We start from the raw sequence: 17,024 nt of genomic DNA on the forward strand, positions 1-17,024 counted from the left end.
CACATAACTTGTGGATATTATGATGCGAAAATAAGAACTCATACCTCATGAAAAAATAATTTGCCTTGAGGGACATAAATTAAAGAACAGCACAAAAAAGGGACAAAAGTGCAAATGATCCCGTCAAAGGAAATAAGAAGAAGCAGAGTATTGAATAGTTGAGCACAGTGGCGAAGTTAGGATTTCACCAAAGGGGTTTAAAATATAAAAAAGTAAATACATGAAGAAGTCAAAGGGGGTTCAACGTCTATATATATACATAAAAATAATTTTAATCATATATAAATAGTGTAATTTTCCGGCAAAGGGGGTTCAGATGAACCTCCTTCCTCCCTCCGCCCCTGGTTGGCAACAAGGTTCGAAGTAGGGGTGTACATGGATCGGGTTGGTTCGGATTTTTAAATACCAAATCAAACCAATTGCTCGAGTTTTTAACTTTATAAATCAAACCAAACCAATAAAACTCGGGTTTTTCAACTTCGGGGTTTCTCGGGTTATTCGGTTTTTTCGTGTTTTCTCGGGTTATTTGGTTTTTTCGGGTTTTTTTCCCGAAAAAATCTTCATACAAAACTTATGACTTTTACGTCAAATATTTCTTTAGTCCTAGTAAGCTACAACTATATAACTAAGGTGATTCTTAAGAAAATAACACAAAATGTGAGATGGGTGATGACATCGTATTAAAATATTCAACAAAAACGATAATAAAAACGGTTAAAATAAGTATTGCTAATTAATAAGTCATAAAGAAAATGACTTTAATGTAAATACTAAGTTATGCTAAAATAAGTACGGCTAATAAGTATTAATTACATGATAAAGAAAAAAAATTAAGCTGTGTATTTTTACGCTCTAAACCAATTATGCAAAACTAAAGAATAGATAACCAACATTACTGCCATTCCTAGTGTTAGAATTGAATTTCTTTTGTTAGCATTAGTGTTGAGTTGGTTTTGATTTGGACTTTATTTAAGTTACTACTCCTTCCGGATAAAAAAAAGAGCTCACTTAGTCATTTGCACACCCCTTAAGAAAATAGTAACTCCTAGACAAAGTAAGTAACTTGACTAAACTACCCCTAATTAAATGGGCTTTGAGATTTGATCATATAACACTTAATAGGGGCAAATATGGAAAAACAAGGTTAACTCTTTCTTGATTTGCTAAGTGGACTCTTTTTTTTATCCAAGAAAAAAAGGCTAAGTGGACACTTTTTTTTATCTGGAGGGAGTAACATCTATGGGATAGGGATATAAAACTTACTCCCTCTGTTTCAATTTGTTTGAACCTATTTCTTTTTTAGTCCGTGCCAAAATAAATGACCTCTTTCCTAATTTGGAAACAAATTCACTTTATGAATGATTTACAGCCACACAAATTTTCAAAACTTATTTTGAACCACAAGTTTCAAAAGTCTTCCCTCTTTCTTAAATGTCGTACCCAGTCAAATGAGTTCATATAAATTGAAACGGAGGGAGTATTAGCATTCAAAATTCTAAGTTCAAGCTTAAAATAATATGATAAAAGACAAAAAACTATGAATTTAAGAAATATTTACTAATAAATATTTTTATGTATAAAATATTTTAAAAATCGAATACACGTAATGTCGGGTTGATTTGGTTCGGTTTGACTTTTTTTTTTAGGTAAAACTTAACCAAACCAAACCAATTATGATCGAATTTTTTTTTTTCAATAGCAAATCTAACCACTAATCGAATTTTTTTCTCTATTTAATTCAATTTATCAGTTTAGTGTTATTTGTCGATTTATTATGTAAACCCCTAGTTCGAAAGATATGGGCTTAGTTTTGACACGTCCAGTATTAGCGCAATGCCTTTCCTGAATCTGGTCCAGTAAGATAAGGGTATTGACTTTTCCAACTGGCCAGTAGTCTTACAGAGACTGGTATAAACTCTTCAGTTTAGGGATGTTCGTGGTACGGTTTGAGTTCATTTTTGCTTAAGGAAACTAAATCAACTAAAACGGTTTCTTAATTTGAAAATCAAACAAAACCATTACAGGATAAATCAAATTAAACAAAACCATTTCAGGATAAAATTTTCTGATTTTGATTTGGTCGGTTTTACCGATTTAGTTTGGTCTTTGCGGTTATTTTATGATTTTACCAACAAAAAAAAAAAAAAAAAATTGACTTCATGATTTTACCAAATAAAAGAAATAAATGATCGAACTCAACCTACATCTAATTCATTTATTAGCATTGAAAGGAATTGAGCAAATATAGAGCAAAATAAATGATGATGATGATGCTATATTAGAAGATTTAATCCTCCTTTTCTGGTCTCACTATGGTAAGAAAAGTTTGTGGCAAAATCTGAATGAGTGTTCAACTGACAAGTACGAAACAAATAAGATATATTGATACTAGATTACTGACCATATTTCAATATATACAGCAAGAATTTAAATAGAGCTTTAAGAAAAATGAATGTGACAAAATATAACAAAAGTTTATTTGAAATTTAAGTTTTAATTTTTTTTTATTAGCATAATGCTTTACCCAAATTATTGTTTTACGCAAATTCGGGTCTAATGTTTACTCATATGTATATTGTTTAACCTTACAAACAAAACTTTTAATTGTGGTCTAATTAAAGTTTACAATAACTGACAAATTTTTAGACCATTGTCCAACGTTTTCTGAAAAAAAAAAAAGTTATTTGCTCAAAAAAAAAATCTTTAAACTATTTACAAATTGCAAGCAAAATAAAATGAGGACCAATTATTAAACAACTGTCTCAAAAATGGACAACCGAGGAAAATTGTACTACCCAAAATTGGGCCATTACGAGTGTTACTTACTCCAACCACAAGTTGCAGAATGCAGACACAGGTATAAATGCGAGTCTATCCAAGTCACTGACTGTTTACCACGCAAAATAAAAACTAAAAACGATATTTCCTTCTATAATAAGTTATAGCCAAAGAGTAGAAAACAATTTCTTCTATCCATTGATGTATTGAAAACTCTTTATAACAGTCATCCTCTAAAATAACATTTTACTATAACGACTAAGATTTACTTTGAACTAATTCTACATGTATATTATATTTATATGTTCACTATAGCCGCAGTCACTATAGAAATCCAAAAAATATTCGGACAAACGATGCCGTTATAAAAGGTTTTGATTTTATTTATTTAAAATCTATCTACAACTTCAAAAATATTATGACGGGTACTAGTATTAATTTTTTCCTAGAACTTAAGTGGAAAGCTTTCTTTTCTCCTTAATTACATGCCTGACATTCATTGATTCTTATAGTTGTATCAGAAGAAAACGGAAAAAGAACAAGATAAAAAAATGTCTCAAGTGCTGCAATTAATACAAGATGAGGCATATTAGTGGATTTAATCAACCAAAAGTGAAAAAATAAGAAGGGAATGAATAACTTAACCTAAATACTCCTTGAGAAGTCAAATCTTCTATTGAGTAAGAGAGGATACATTATTCCCAGTAGTAGTACTGGAAGAATTATTCTTATGATTATGCATCCATACTTTAAACACCTTTCTACTTACCCCTACTTCCCTGCAAAATCTTTCAGTCTCATTTTCTTCATCTTTCCTTTGTAGGGTCCACCCCAATTTCTCAGCAAATGCCAGCATTTTCCCCTTCTGATCTGCTGTGAACTTCGACCTAAACCTCTTCTTCCCGCTCCTCTCTGAAACCGCTGGCGACTCTTCAGTTGCCAGGCGGTAGTCAGCCGCGATGATTTCTTGGTCATCGCGGCTGCTGTTGTTGTTGCTGTAGCTTGCACCGCAGGTGACTTTGCGGTGGAAGTTACGATGACAGCCACAGGCAGCGCAGTGTAAGCTGCTGCGGCCTCCTGGGGAAGTGTTGATGTCATCCAGAGTGAATTCTCCACAGCCATCAGTGGCATAACTGCCAAGGCTGGCTGCATGGTTCCTTAAGCACTCTCTGTAAATGTCATTTGATTTGTCTCCTTGCATATCTCTCTCTCTCTCCCTGTCTTGCCTCTCCGCTTGTCTTACAACATATGATAAGCATATATCTATATATATGTATGTACATATACTCCCTCCATTTCAATTTATGTGTCATCATATGACTAGGCATAGAGTTTAAAAAAGGAAGATTTTTAAAATTTGTGGTAAAAAACAAATTTTATATATTTATGTGACTGTAAATCATCTCATAAAGTTAAATTATTTCTAAATATAGAAAAATAACTTTCTTTTTTAGAACAGACTAAAAAGAAAATGGTGCCACATAAATTGGCACAGAGGGAGTATGTGATATGTCATACCTAGGTTTAAATTATGTGCACCGTCAATGTACAGAGAATTTACACCATCCAATTAAGATTCACTTATAATAATAGATAAATCTTAATATCAATGTAACTTAAAAGATAGAAGAATAAAATTGTGTTATGACCGGTTAAATTAACCTAATAATATAAAAATATGTAATACTATTACTGTATATAACTTACATACTTCCTCTATCTCAATATATACGAGGATTGCAATATTTGGGTAGTCAAACAGTTTTCTTTTAACTATAATTTTCTCTAACTCTTTTCATATATTGTAAATTATTAATTATGCAGGTTTATAATAAATTTCATATAGTTCTCAAATATGTAAATCTTATTATAAAATATTCAAAGAATCAATGTTTGAAATTGAGTTAAAGAAAGAGACGTTTGACTCCCAAAATGGGTCAAACCTCATATAAATTGGTACCGAGAGTTTAATTTTTAAATTATAACTAGTAGCCTCGTACACGGAAATGAAGGTGTCTTCAATTGAGCCAGTTTCCTCTCTTGTTGACTTCATTTATTTTGTTACAACTTTTTGCTCCTTTATAACATTTTAATTTGCGGACTATATGAGTCTCCATCTCCTTAATGTGCTAATTAGATGAATTTGGCCACAATACCGAAGAAGGGTACTTTTCTTTAGTTTTTCTTAGGAAGTTCCATGTATGGCGATTGGTGAGAATGCTATGAAATAAGTAATACAGTCCTTTTTTGACAAAAAAAACTAGTGGGAAATTATTTATGAACACGACTTATTTACCCTTACTAGATAGGAAGTATCACTTACTTCAACTAACATGTAACTGTTGTTAGTTTTTAAATGCTCAATACTATATCATCAAAACACATTTCTCATGTCATATCTTATCTTCTGTTACATCATATGTAAATATTTTCATTACCAAATTAAAAGCTGACTGATTTAATTTAAGAAATAATTTCCAAAATTTTGATGAAAGAAACACCAACTGCCTCAATTATGTCACTTCTCTTCCTCGTTAAAGTTTTCTTCATCAATTCTTCCATCATATATATCATCGTTTTAACAGAAAAGGAAGACAACAGTGAGTCTATGACCGTATTAGAAAATATAGTCGATAAACGCGCATGTCAAAATTTCTCTGAAAATTTCTGCACTACTTATACCCACCTATGGTAAAATTGTATATTCCGTTCAATATAGTTACATAGAAGGACCAAACATATTTTAAAATGTGCGAGAGATTCGTGATTGCTTGTTAGCAATAGTATTTAGTTAATGACCTAATAAAATTTAAGAGGTCGTAAAAGAAAAAGAATGTAGAAATTCTAATTTTTCGGCTTGTATGCTATACTAATATATCCCATTTTAGTACAATAAAACAAACACCTTGCAATAAAAATATATCTACTAGATATACTCGTCATTATTTAATAATCGTATCCACGTTATAATCTTAGTATAACTTGTTCAATTAGTCCCAAGAAAAATAGAATAAATTCCTGAAATCGTCAATGGAGTTCATGGATTATTCAAATATAGGGAAGATTAAATTTGAATTGTAGGCCTCCATGTTTAAGAGACAAGAGTAGTTATATGAGCTGTAAAACATTTTATGTTAATGTAGATGTAGTTCTCGTGCAATAGAGAAGAGGGACAAGTCGACAATTGACAGCGCAAGAAATCATTTTACCAACGTGACTATACGAAACAAAATCTTCATAATATCATTTTTAATAATGTAAGTATAGGATAATTCTTTTTCAATGCATGAGTCAGCTCTTTATCTTAGCAACATTAACGACTTCATGAATCTTGCTTAACTTTTGAAGAAGCTAAGCCAAGTCTCACTAAATGTCATGGACCAACAATTAATCAACGTATCTTCATACTACTTAAACTGACTAAAAATTTAGGTATCTATTAGACAATTTGCTTTATTTTCCTATTTCTGATAACCATCATAACTAAATATTTTAATTTGGATTATAAGAATCTTAATATGAGATGCAGTTAAGTTGGGTTGAACAATATTATGAATGGGGCCCTTTCACCCTTGGTTTGGGCACATCACATGAGCTGGTCAATACAAAGGGGATAGTTGCAAAATCAATGCATCTTGAGTGATAGTAATTAATTTAATGCTACGAGAACAATGGAGCCAGAGGGGTAAGAGAGTCAAGATTTGTCCTAGTTCATGAACACAAATATTCTGTCCAATGAACATGTCTATAGCTGACTTTACCCATATGGGGCAAAACAATCTTGTTTTTAAAACTTCTATAAAATATAATTGTCCTAAAACCCTTGTTTATGCCAAGGTAAAAACATGGAATTAATTCCATTTTTGACCTTGTGGGGTGTAAGTATTTAATAGTACAACATTAATTTAGTGTAGTTGTGGAAGAGGGGGTAAAAACATGGAATTAATTCCATTTCTGACCTTGTGGGGTGTAAGTATTTAATAGTACAACATTAATTTAGTGTAGTTGTGGAAGAGGGGGGGACCCGTGAACAGTATGGGATAACCTCAATAATGCACTTTGGGAATATGCAGAGAAATAATCATAGAGGACCAACAAGTCCTTTTTGTACTTTTGTCTACTTATATGAGAAAACTTATTCATATTCAGAATAGAGAACATGTTTGTGGTGTGGCCTCAAGTATTTGTTTATATGACATACAAAGTAGGATGAGTCGATGTCTTAGCGTCAAGGATATGTGTTATATATTTAGTGGTTAGTGTAAATATCAATTTGATTAAGCTTTTATCTGATTGTGGACACTGGGAAAATAGGTTTTAGTGTATCACTTTTTCAAACACTACGTTTTAGTGCATTTGCATATTTAAAAGCATGTCCACCCGACATATAATGAAGTATAATTGCACAGATAAATAACTTTTTTTTTTCATTATTCAAGTACAGTTGCGCTGAGAGTTTAAAAAAAAAGTAATTGCAAAAAGCAAACGGAAAAGGATCATATTTGCCCTAGCACTTTCGTAAATTAGTTATTACCTTCCGTTTAAGTTATCAAGTGTACATGCCCTCACCGTTACCCTTTTAACACAAATACCTCTACCCCTATTGGACCACTCGGACCATCATCTAAATATAGAAACATGGAGGCCATCTAATTGTCGCCTCATATCCAAAATTTAGAGCCCATTTACCGGATCCAAAAACTCAAAATATTTTTTTACATCAAGCCTAATAGAGCTCTCTTCTTCATCCAATCCAAGAATTGATGAAGCTCTTATCCTTCTATTTATCTTATCCTTCTATTTATTGTAGTCGTTGTATAATTTAAGCCTTATTTTTAATGTCGGGAATGAAGCAAGTTGCACTTAGTAGTGAGCAATTTCCAAGTACACTACACTAGCAAAACATAAAAGTTACTAATTGCTATGTTAGCTAAAAGACTAACCTAAAACTAAAATAGAAGCAACTGACAAAAAAAAAAAAAAAAAAGGATATGTAGTAAATGTCACAAAATTTTGAACATAAAAATTGATTCTTGTTTCAATTAACTTGTAGATCTAAAACAATAATGAACTTTTTGACATTTCTTTGATGTTGAAACATCAAATTGTCTCTTTTCTTCATTAAATAACATAAAGGATTTAAAAATGTTCGATAAAATATCAATATGAAAAAGATAAACCAAAAAAGGAGGAAATACAGGAAAGATGAAGAAAATCAACTATTTCAAAAAAAAAAAAAAATTACCAAGTGCCTGATTCGAGTACCACCAAATTTTCTTCTAGTTTGAACTCGCTTGCATTTAACAAATATATATTTGGGTCGTCTCCATATATGTAGCCCTTGCCACTAGCTTTTGATGATTTGAAATTATAGTTTGAAACTCCGAATCATGTTTTTTTGGATGATTTTAGGATTTCATCTCATGGTTTGAAACCATGAGATGAAATCGCATATCCAAACGCTGATTTCAAATCGCATGTCCAAACGCCTACTATATATGTAAGGGGTTGGCATGCTACACTTGAAGAGCTTATAAGTTAACGTTTATATTTCTAGAGTTTCACAAATATAGATTTTTGACATTTTTGTTCAATTTTTTGCATTGGTTCCGTTTTTATAACAAAAAATTGCGCGTATTGCCCTTCATATGGACTAGTCTTTGATTTTTGTCCTCAAATTGCTGGTCTTTAATTTTTGTCCCCACTTCTTATTTAATGAAAATTTGTTGGCCAAAAGTATCCTTATTCACGGGTCTATGAAACTAGAGATTTTGTGTTCGAACCCTCGCAGAGTAAAAGAAAACAATTTCGAAAGACAAGATTTTCATAGAAACTATGACTATTCGGGGCAAAGTTATGCCTTAAGGCATAGTTTCTATGTAGTTAGAAACTATGCCTTAAGACATAATGCTGTAAGATAACTTAATTTCTACAGAAATATGCTGGACAAGGCATAGTTCCTATGTAACTTAATTTCTACGGAAATATGCTGGACAAGGCATTGTTTCTATGTTTTTGTAGAAATTAAGTTATACCACAAAACTATGCCGGAAAAGGAATTATGCCTTAAGGCATAACTTTGTTCGGATAGGCATAATTTCTATGAAAACCTTGCCTTGCGATTTTTTTTTTTTTACTCTGCTGGAGTTCAAACCCATAATGTTAGAGATATTTTCGACCATTTTTTTTTATTACTTAAAGTGCCAAACGCCAAAAATTAAAGACCAGCGATTTGAGGGGAAAAAGTTAAAGACTACCCCCGAAATAGGGCATTTGAACAAAAAATAATTTGCATTTTTTAATGCGAAATTTGGATGGATTAGAAATGATGGACCTTGATCAAGTCCATATTCCCTAGTGGGTTGGATGAACAAATGCCTATTAACCCGAGAATTAAGGCTCGGGGAGCATTGAAGGGATTGAGTTGAAATAGCTAGAGCCCATCAAATAGCAGGAAACATGGCCCAGGGAGAAGAGAGTGTGTGATAGTGCTAAGATGGGCTTTCGACTTTCTTTATCGGTTCTGTTTAATGGATAGTTTACTTAGGTTCTAAAATTTCGGGAGGGGTCGTCTAGCACATAATAAGGCCCACGAATAAGAGATGAGTGTGATTTCAACAATAAGTCTTAAATGGGCTCTTGGTATATGAACACCAATATACAACTAAGTATTTATTGGCAATTTGGCATATTCTTGGCCAATTATTAGATTTAGCAATTGAAATCCCCCCCCCCCCCCCCCCCACACACACACAAAAAAAAGTACTATTGTATAGCTATCTTCAATTATAAACGACAATTTAACAGGAGGGTCAATATTCCCTTCCTCATTTCACGCTTAATAAAACGTATTCATTCAAAAAATTCCAACTAAACGCCAAAAATAGAGTCTTCTATTCTTGAGTAAAAGATGACGAGGAGGGTGCAATTCATCTATTCAAGAATGCATCCAACTTTCTTCTTTTACTTCTCTTTCCCTACAAAATATATGTGGCAACAAATTATTTTTTATTGCCAGATTGATTATTGTTGCAAAAAAAATACTTTTGGCAATAAAAAAAAATATTTTGTTGCATGAATTTTTCCCAACGGCTATTATTGCAACAACGTGCAACAATTTTTTTTTTATTGTCAAAAGTACTTTTTGCAACAATAATCAATACTATGACAATCATTTGCCAACAACAAAACTAAGTTGTTGCCAAATATAAAACTTTTTTGTTGTCATTTCTATACTTTCTTTTTGTATACTTTCTTGTAGTGTCTTCTTCTTCTTCTCTGTTGTGTAATTGAACGGGTGTGAGTGGGAATTGAACTGGTGTGAGTGAAATTGGTTTGAAACACCAATATAATTCTATACAAAAAAAAAAAAAAATTAGGAAGATTAGAGATGATTTGGATTGGTTTGGAGTCCTAAACCAGACCCAAAAAATGCCACTGTGAAGTGTGTATCACATTGTATATCGTATATACCACTATCTTCATGGACGTCACCACGACATTATCGTGTCCAAACACCTCAAAAATTGATATTCAAGCTCCTTAAATGTTGTTAACAAAATCCAATCTTGCCCAAACAAAATCAGGGTCACTATCTACATGAATAGATAAAGATTTGACAACCTTCTTTGAGATATGCTTCTTTACCAAAGATTTTCTGGAATTTCAAGACAAAATCTTTGACAAATTAAAAAAAGACACTCAAATTTTTTAACGATTTTAACCTAATTTTTTTTTATATAATGATAGATAATTTGGGAAGAAGATTTGAAATTTAGGAAACGTAATTGGATAATATCTACGGAAGACAAAGGGCGGGAATTCGAGCTTTAAAAGTATTCTCCAACGGAATTCTTTTTCTACAATTCCATTTATGTTAGAAAAAGTAGTAAATTATTTCTATCGTTTTTACTTTATTTGATAGTGTTCACTTATTGAGAATTTAATTTACTTTTAAAACTAACTCAGATCATATCAACTTAAAATTAGTTAAAATTTGAAAATCAGAAATCTACTTGAAAATTAGTACAATAATTACTATTTTTTTCTCACATTGGAATGGTAAAAAAAATAATTCATTTTCCAAATTCACGTAATTTAAATTGGAGGCGAAAGTGTCAAACTTTACGGGAGCATAACCGCTTAATAATTTTTTCTTCCTCGAAAACATTATCGGAATTAACCTACTCCGAATACATATTAAAGAAAATTTTATGCGTACTCAAAGACCATATTGAACCTTGCATCAATTCTTGTCACTCTGCCCAAATGGGATTCAATTGATTAGAAGCATTCATAGTTTTCATTCATTTGTTATCATCTAAAAGATAGAGCTGATTGAAAACCAAATTAATCTCCTTTCTAGTCTAATCTAAACCTCTTTCGACATATAGCACTGAAAAAGCTAAATTTGAAGCATTAATTTTCATAAAGTCCATTTCACAGTTCCTTCAGGAACTACGCCAACGTAACATCTAACATGTAGAAGCATGATCTATTCAATGAACGGGTCAAAATATATTTCAAAATTTTGCAGGATTAAGAAGATCAAGGGAAATGAATAAATTTATAGGTTTTCCCTTCGACCAAAATTAAGGGGAAAAAAAAAAGAGGTCTGGTTGTCCAAATACAAAGATCTACATTTCTAATATTCAGTGAAAATCTGTAAATTGAATTTCAATTTTCTAAAGTTAGAACTAATTAAATTGTTGTTAGTTACTTTAAAAATACGTAATGCAAATTCAATTATCTCACTCGTAATTAGTAGTGGAGATCATATGAATTAAACTCTCACCACTTGATTATGACCATGTTAAGAAAAATTGAAACATAAATTTTTAAAAATAAAAAACTGCCCAGAAAATCGTCTAGCTAGACGACTCTGAAATGCCGAAAAATAATGTTGGTAAAGCAAAGCGGTGAATATTGCTTTTCGAGTCATTTTCAATGTCTCAATAGTCAATATGTGTTTTAAAGGATTATTCTGATATTCATTCTTATCCTTATTAATTCGAGTAATCACAAGCTTTCTAATAAAAATATTTGAAAAATGTTTGATTAGGTAATGGTGAAAGAAAACTGTTTTGAGTTCCCAATAGCAATAGCGCTATTATATTCTTTAGAAGGAGTACTATCTACTAATAACGTATTGGACTCCTAACAGGCCAGGTAGAAGTATGATCAGACATATTACATTCAACTCTCGGTGAGGCATGAACCAGTGGTATGGAAATATATGATGTTCTAAAATGATGCGAGGCCAAAAGCTATATTTACTATGTGGACAGGGGCGGTTCAACGAAATTGGGAGCCTAAAATCAAATCTTAGTGAGAGACCTTGAGCTTTCTTTTTTTTTTTTTTTTTTTTTTTTAAAAAAAAAAACTACATATATATTTTTATTTGAAATTTGTTTTTCTAGCTTTTGAGATGCAAAATTATGAATAATATTTTTATAACTGATTTTTCCTAACAACCATTTTCAATTGATAAAATAGCTAAAATAATAAATTTGAGATAAAAAAAAATGACAGAATTAAAGTAATAGAACCTGATTAAAAAAAATTGGTAAGTTGATACCAAAACTAATTTTTGGTGCTTCAATATACTTTCTTCAACGCTTGATCCTTGAAAACCTGAAAGACAAATAAAAAAAAAATACAATTATTAGTTTATATTCAATACTCTATCAGAGCTTAAGTTTTGATGAAGAAGGTAAAGAAAGTAAAATAATGTAATTATACTTCTGCTTGTCAGAATATAATTATGTAGAAAAAAAAAAGTTTGCTTCCATAGTATGTAATGTCTATTAAAAAAGGTATTTAGTCTTGCCAAAAAGACTATTCATCACTACTAAAGCAAAAGTTTTCTTTCTTTTTTCATAAAAGATTGTAATACCTCTTAACATTATATAGTCAATTTTTCCGAATAAATAAATAAGTACATCAACCAATTAGTAGTAAAAAGTGGGGCCCAATACTTGGGGGCCTAAAGCCTTGGCCTTACTATTAAGCGGGCTCTGTGTGTGGATTCACTTCCATTGGAGGATGCTCACGGCTGATAGGTTATTAAAATGGGGGATGAATGTAGAACCAACAGGCGCACTTTGCAAAGATACTGTTGAAAACAATGACCATTTATTTGTCTCATGTAGTTACACTTTCAGACTGTGGGTTAAAATTCTACATCGGATCAATATACCAGTCACTACTACTGGTACGTGGGATCACTATGTGCACTGGACAATCACCAATTGGAAAGGGAGATCGCAAAGAGCTAGACTGTTCAGAATGGTATATGCCGAAGTCATCCATGCTGTTTGCATAGAGAGAAATCAGAGGGTCTTTGAAAAAAGAAACAGACAAGTGAAGAGTGTTGCAAGAGAACTTGCCTATGTTTGCAATATCAGAGCTGCGCCTGGGATTCAAATGCTAATTGAAGGAATTTTTTTATTTTTTTTTACTTTATTGAACTGTAGCTGTTAATATAGGTTGTGTATGCAGTTTGCTTGGTAGTGCAATTATTTTGTATTAACACTATATGTGATACAAGATTATTTATATGATACATAAAGCATGCATGTCGTCTAATTAAACGAGAACTTAATAATAGGAAAAATTAATAAGGTGCCCTTTAAAAGTTATCCAAAAAATTATTTACCCGCCTTAGTTTACGGGCGATCTATCATCCTTTCAGGAAGGGGTACAGCTATAGTATTAGGTACAGGTTTGGAGAAACCTAATATTATTTACTTAAAACTCTGTATTATGTTTAGGAAATTCATTAAATATGATAAATATTTAATTGCGAACTCAATAAATACAACGAGCTATGAATTCAATGATAAGTTCAAAATCCATAACTTTACTTCTGGCTCGGCATCCCTCGAAGGCGTGATTTTTACTTCGCAGTGTCATTATGTTTGTTCTAGCTTAGAAAAGATGGATCGATTAATAATGACAACATTGTAATAAAGCCAAAGCTGGTAAGATTATAAAATGTAAGTGAAAACAAATGGAGTATTTAATTGTGATGAAATTAAAGTATGGGGTCATGATGGGAGTTAGATTCTCAAAACACATGCAGCATCTCATGAGAATGTTTCTGGCAATCATCTCTCCCAATTGCTCTACTTTTACTTCAATTTCTCTAATCATTTTGCTTCAACTAATTAATTAATTATTATTACATAAAATCGGTCCCCTTCATCCCTATGCTGACACTTAACATATATCAATTCAAGTTTAAAATATAGGAGTACTTTTGCAAGCTTCGTATAACTTTTTATTTTATTAACATATTCTTTCTACTTTAGTTTGTTTCTTTCTCAAATTAAAATAAGAAACAACGAATATTTAGAGATATTTGACGGATCCAAAAATATTCTTTCGACTGTTCTCTTCGTCACTCCGTGTCTAAAATCCTATTGTACGTTAGATTAATAGTTGTGATTTGTGCATAGCTTTAATTTACTGGTGGGTGTATTTTTTTTAAACCCCGCAGTCGCTAATTTTCGGGTGCAATGGGTAACATATTTATTGTGCAATAGATGTAAACCGCATTGGTCAAGCCCCGTGCGATGAGCTCTGACTGAGAACGCTGGTGAGATAAATCGATCATAAGTCTTCCATGTGGGAAAACACTGACTCAACTAACTGTTACGGGTCTGACGGATGTATTCTATTCACATAAATATCAAATTTTGATTTAGGCTTAAAGTTAATTTATAAAAGTTCACTCCAATTTGGTTCGAATTAAATTATGGTTTGTTGGAGGCGACCCCACAGCTTTTTGAGACCGGCACCACCAAACATGAGGCCACATTTTTGGTGTCTGGAATGGAGAGTTACCCCTTCAATTTGCCTTTTAGATTTATTTTTTTAGAACTTGAATGAATGTTCTGTTGCCACGTGTCTCGATTAAATCTCTTCATAATTAAGCATCTCCCCGATTAAAATCACCATTAATAGGTATACTGTATACTTAATCCGTGTTATATAATATTGGAATTAATAATGCAAGCATTAGTTATAATTTAGCTCATAATACAAGTGTTAAAAAGGGCATACAAAAGAATTAAATATGAAAGTTGCAATTAGTACGTCGTCTTACTTGGTGTATATATTTCTTGTAATTTGGTATGACAAAAAAAATGTTTTCGCGGATTAAGAAGAAAATAATTTCAAGGATCGTGTTCAAAAATTTGTAATAGTTGATAGTAGCAAAAACATGAATACACTAGGAAAATGCCGGCGCGACAATAATAAAGCTCATTAAACTCATGAGATAATTTTTCCTAATATTCAAATAATAAGAATAAAAATACATAAATTCATGTAAAAGCTTAAAAAGTTGATAAAAATATACATTTAAAGTTTAACTTCTAGTGGTATATGTGTGTGTGTAGGGTTAAAAATTATTTGGTCTGAATAATAAATATAAAGTATACAGGATTTGGCATTATTTTGTGCAAAGAAATTTGAATGAATGATTAGAGATATATTAGTCTTGATTTATTCTGTCTTCTTTATATTCCCTGCTTATAACAGTTGTTCTCAGATATAATTTCTTTTCTCAATATTGATTGATCTCTCTTATAATAACCAAATATCGCCTCTTCTATTTTTCTATCAGTTAAAAGTATAAAACCTTCAATGTCACGTATGACATATATTATAGTAATCAAGAATAAAAATATTCAAATATGTCAAAAAGCACCGGACAATTAAAATAAAGGGAAGTGCAGTTTTTCAATTTTTTTTTCTTCAAATAAATAGAAAAGCAACTACAGAATCCTAATATTGAAAAATTGAAAAGATAAGACAACAATATATATAAAAAAATTACATGTACATGTTTCTAAGTACTAATTTAATAAGTTATCAAGAGCTATTATTAATTGTTAACTTTCGTATAACTGTTTAAGTAATTTCTTGGCTTTTGTTATATTCTTGTTTCACATCATAGTGGACGAGTAAGGCTGGAAGATTACAGAGAGATAACAACAGTTATAAATTTCAAATACCTTTAATGAAAATCTTTCATCACTGTTTAAGTTTGATTTAAGCCATATTGTAGATATTCAAATTTAAGCCATATAGATATTAAACTATACTAAGAAGGAATTTGAATGAAAATTGTGTTCAATATTTTAATTGTCCAACGCCAAATAAAAAAGGCATAATACATAAACATGCCCTCAAATTTGGCCTCAGCTGGTAAGTATGCCCTCCAACTTTGGGTGTGCACAAGTAGACACCTCAACTTCTATAAAGTTGAACAAGTAAACACAAATGCTGACGTGACACTGACGTGGCGCATAAATTTTGGAGGCGCCACGTCATTGCTACATCATTGCCACGTCAGCATTCGTGTTTACTTGTTCAACTTTATACAAGTTGAGGTGTCTACTTGTACACACCCAGAGTTGGAAGACATATTTGCCAGCTGAGGCCAAGTTTAAGGGCCTATTTATGTAGTATGCCAATAAAAAACAGTTACAGAGTAAGTAAGCTTTCGGATAGGAAAAAAACTAAGCAAAAATATTTAAATGCAACACGTGAAAAGCATAGGTTCTTCTACGAGAGGAAATAGAGAAACAACACAACACCTTCAAGAGCATACTGAATTAAGAAACACCGAAAGTAGATGTAACGACCCGCTTGGTCGTTATGCGTGCGCTGACCATTCTACCTTGCTAGTACTTTTCTGAGGTTAGGAATGAGCGGACCTAAATAAATTGGGGGGTGTTTTATGTTGTGTTTTGTGACTTATAAGTGACTATGTGATGTGTTTTTAACTTGGTTTGTTGTTGGCTTATGTTCATACGGCCTTAGAATGATTTTGAGAGACTAAGTATAAAAATGTGAAAAAATTCGTGCTCACTGCCTAAAATTCACTGCTGCAGCGAAGGGTGAATTCTTCAAGGTCCCGCTACAGCGAGGGTGGTTCTCGCTGCAGCGAAGCGGTGGCCACTGCAGCGGTCCTTATTAAGTCAGAAACCCGAGTTAAATACCTTATTTCGACCCCACTTCTCACATAACTCCAAACACAGTTCCCAAGATCATAGAGGTGACTTTCTAAGGCTAGGGCACTATTCTCCATCAAAGGTAAGCCTTAATCACTAACTTTCTTCGCGTAATGTTCTTATTCGATTCTTGTTTCAATCAAATGACCTTTAATGGGAATTGAAGGGTAGAACACAAATACCAAGAAAATCCTACAATATTAATGGGTTATTGTTTATTGT

The 17,024-nt window shown here is 31.9% G+C and overlaps 1 protein-coding gene across 1 annotated transcript; it reads right to left on the minus strand.

The window, feature by feature from the left end:
- Positions 1-3,322: 3,322 nt before the first annotated feature.
- On the minus strand, positions 3,323-4,085 carry LOC132634138 (zinc-finger homeodomain protein 2-like). The gene has a single exon (XM_060350439.1). The coding sequence runs from the start codon at positions 3,977-3,979 to the stop codon at positions 3,452-3,454; it is 528 nt and encodes a 175-aa protein (XP_060206422.1). The 5' UTR covers positions 3,980-4,085; the 3' UTR covers positions 3,323-3,451.
- Positions 4,086-17,024: the final 12,939 nt, after the last annotated feature.

This window comes from Lycium barbarum, chromosome 3 (assembly GCF_019175385.1).
Source record: "Lycium barbarum isolate Lr01 chromosome 3, ASM1917538v2, whole genome shotgun sequence".
NCBI lineage: Eukaryota > Viridiplantae > Streptophyta > Magnoliopsida > Solanales > Solanaceae > Lycium > Lycium barbarum.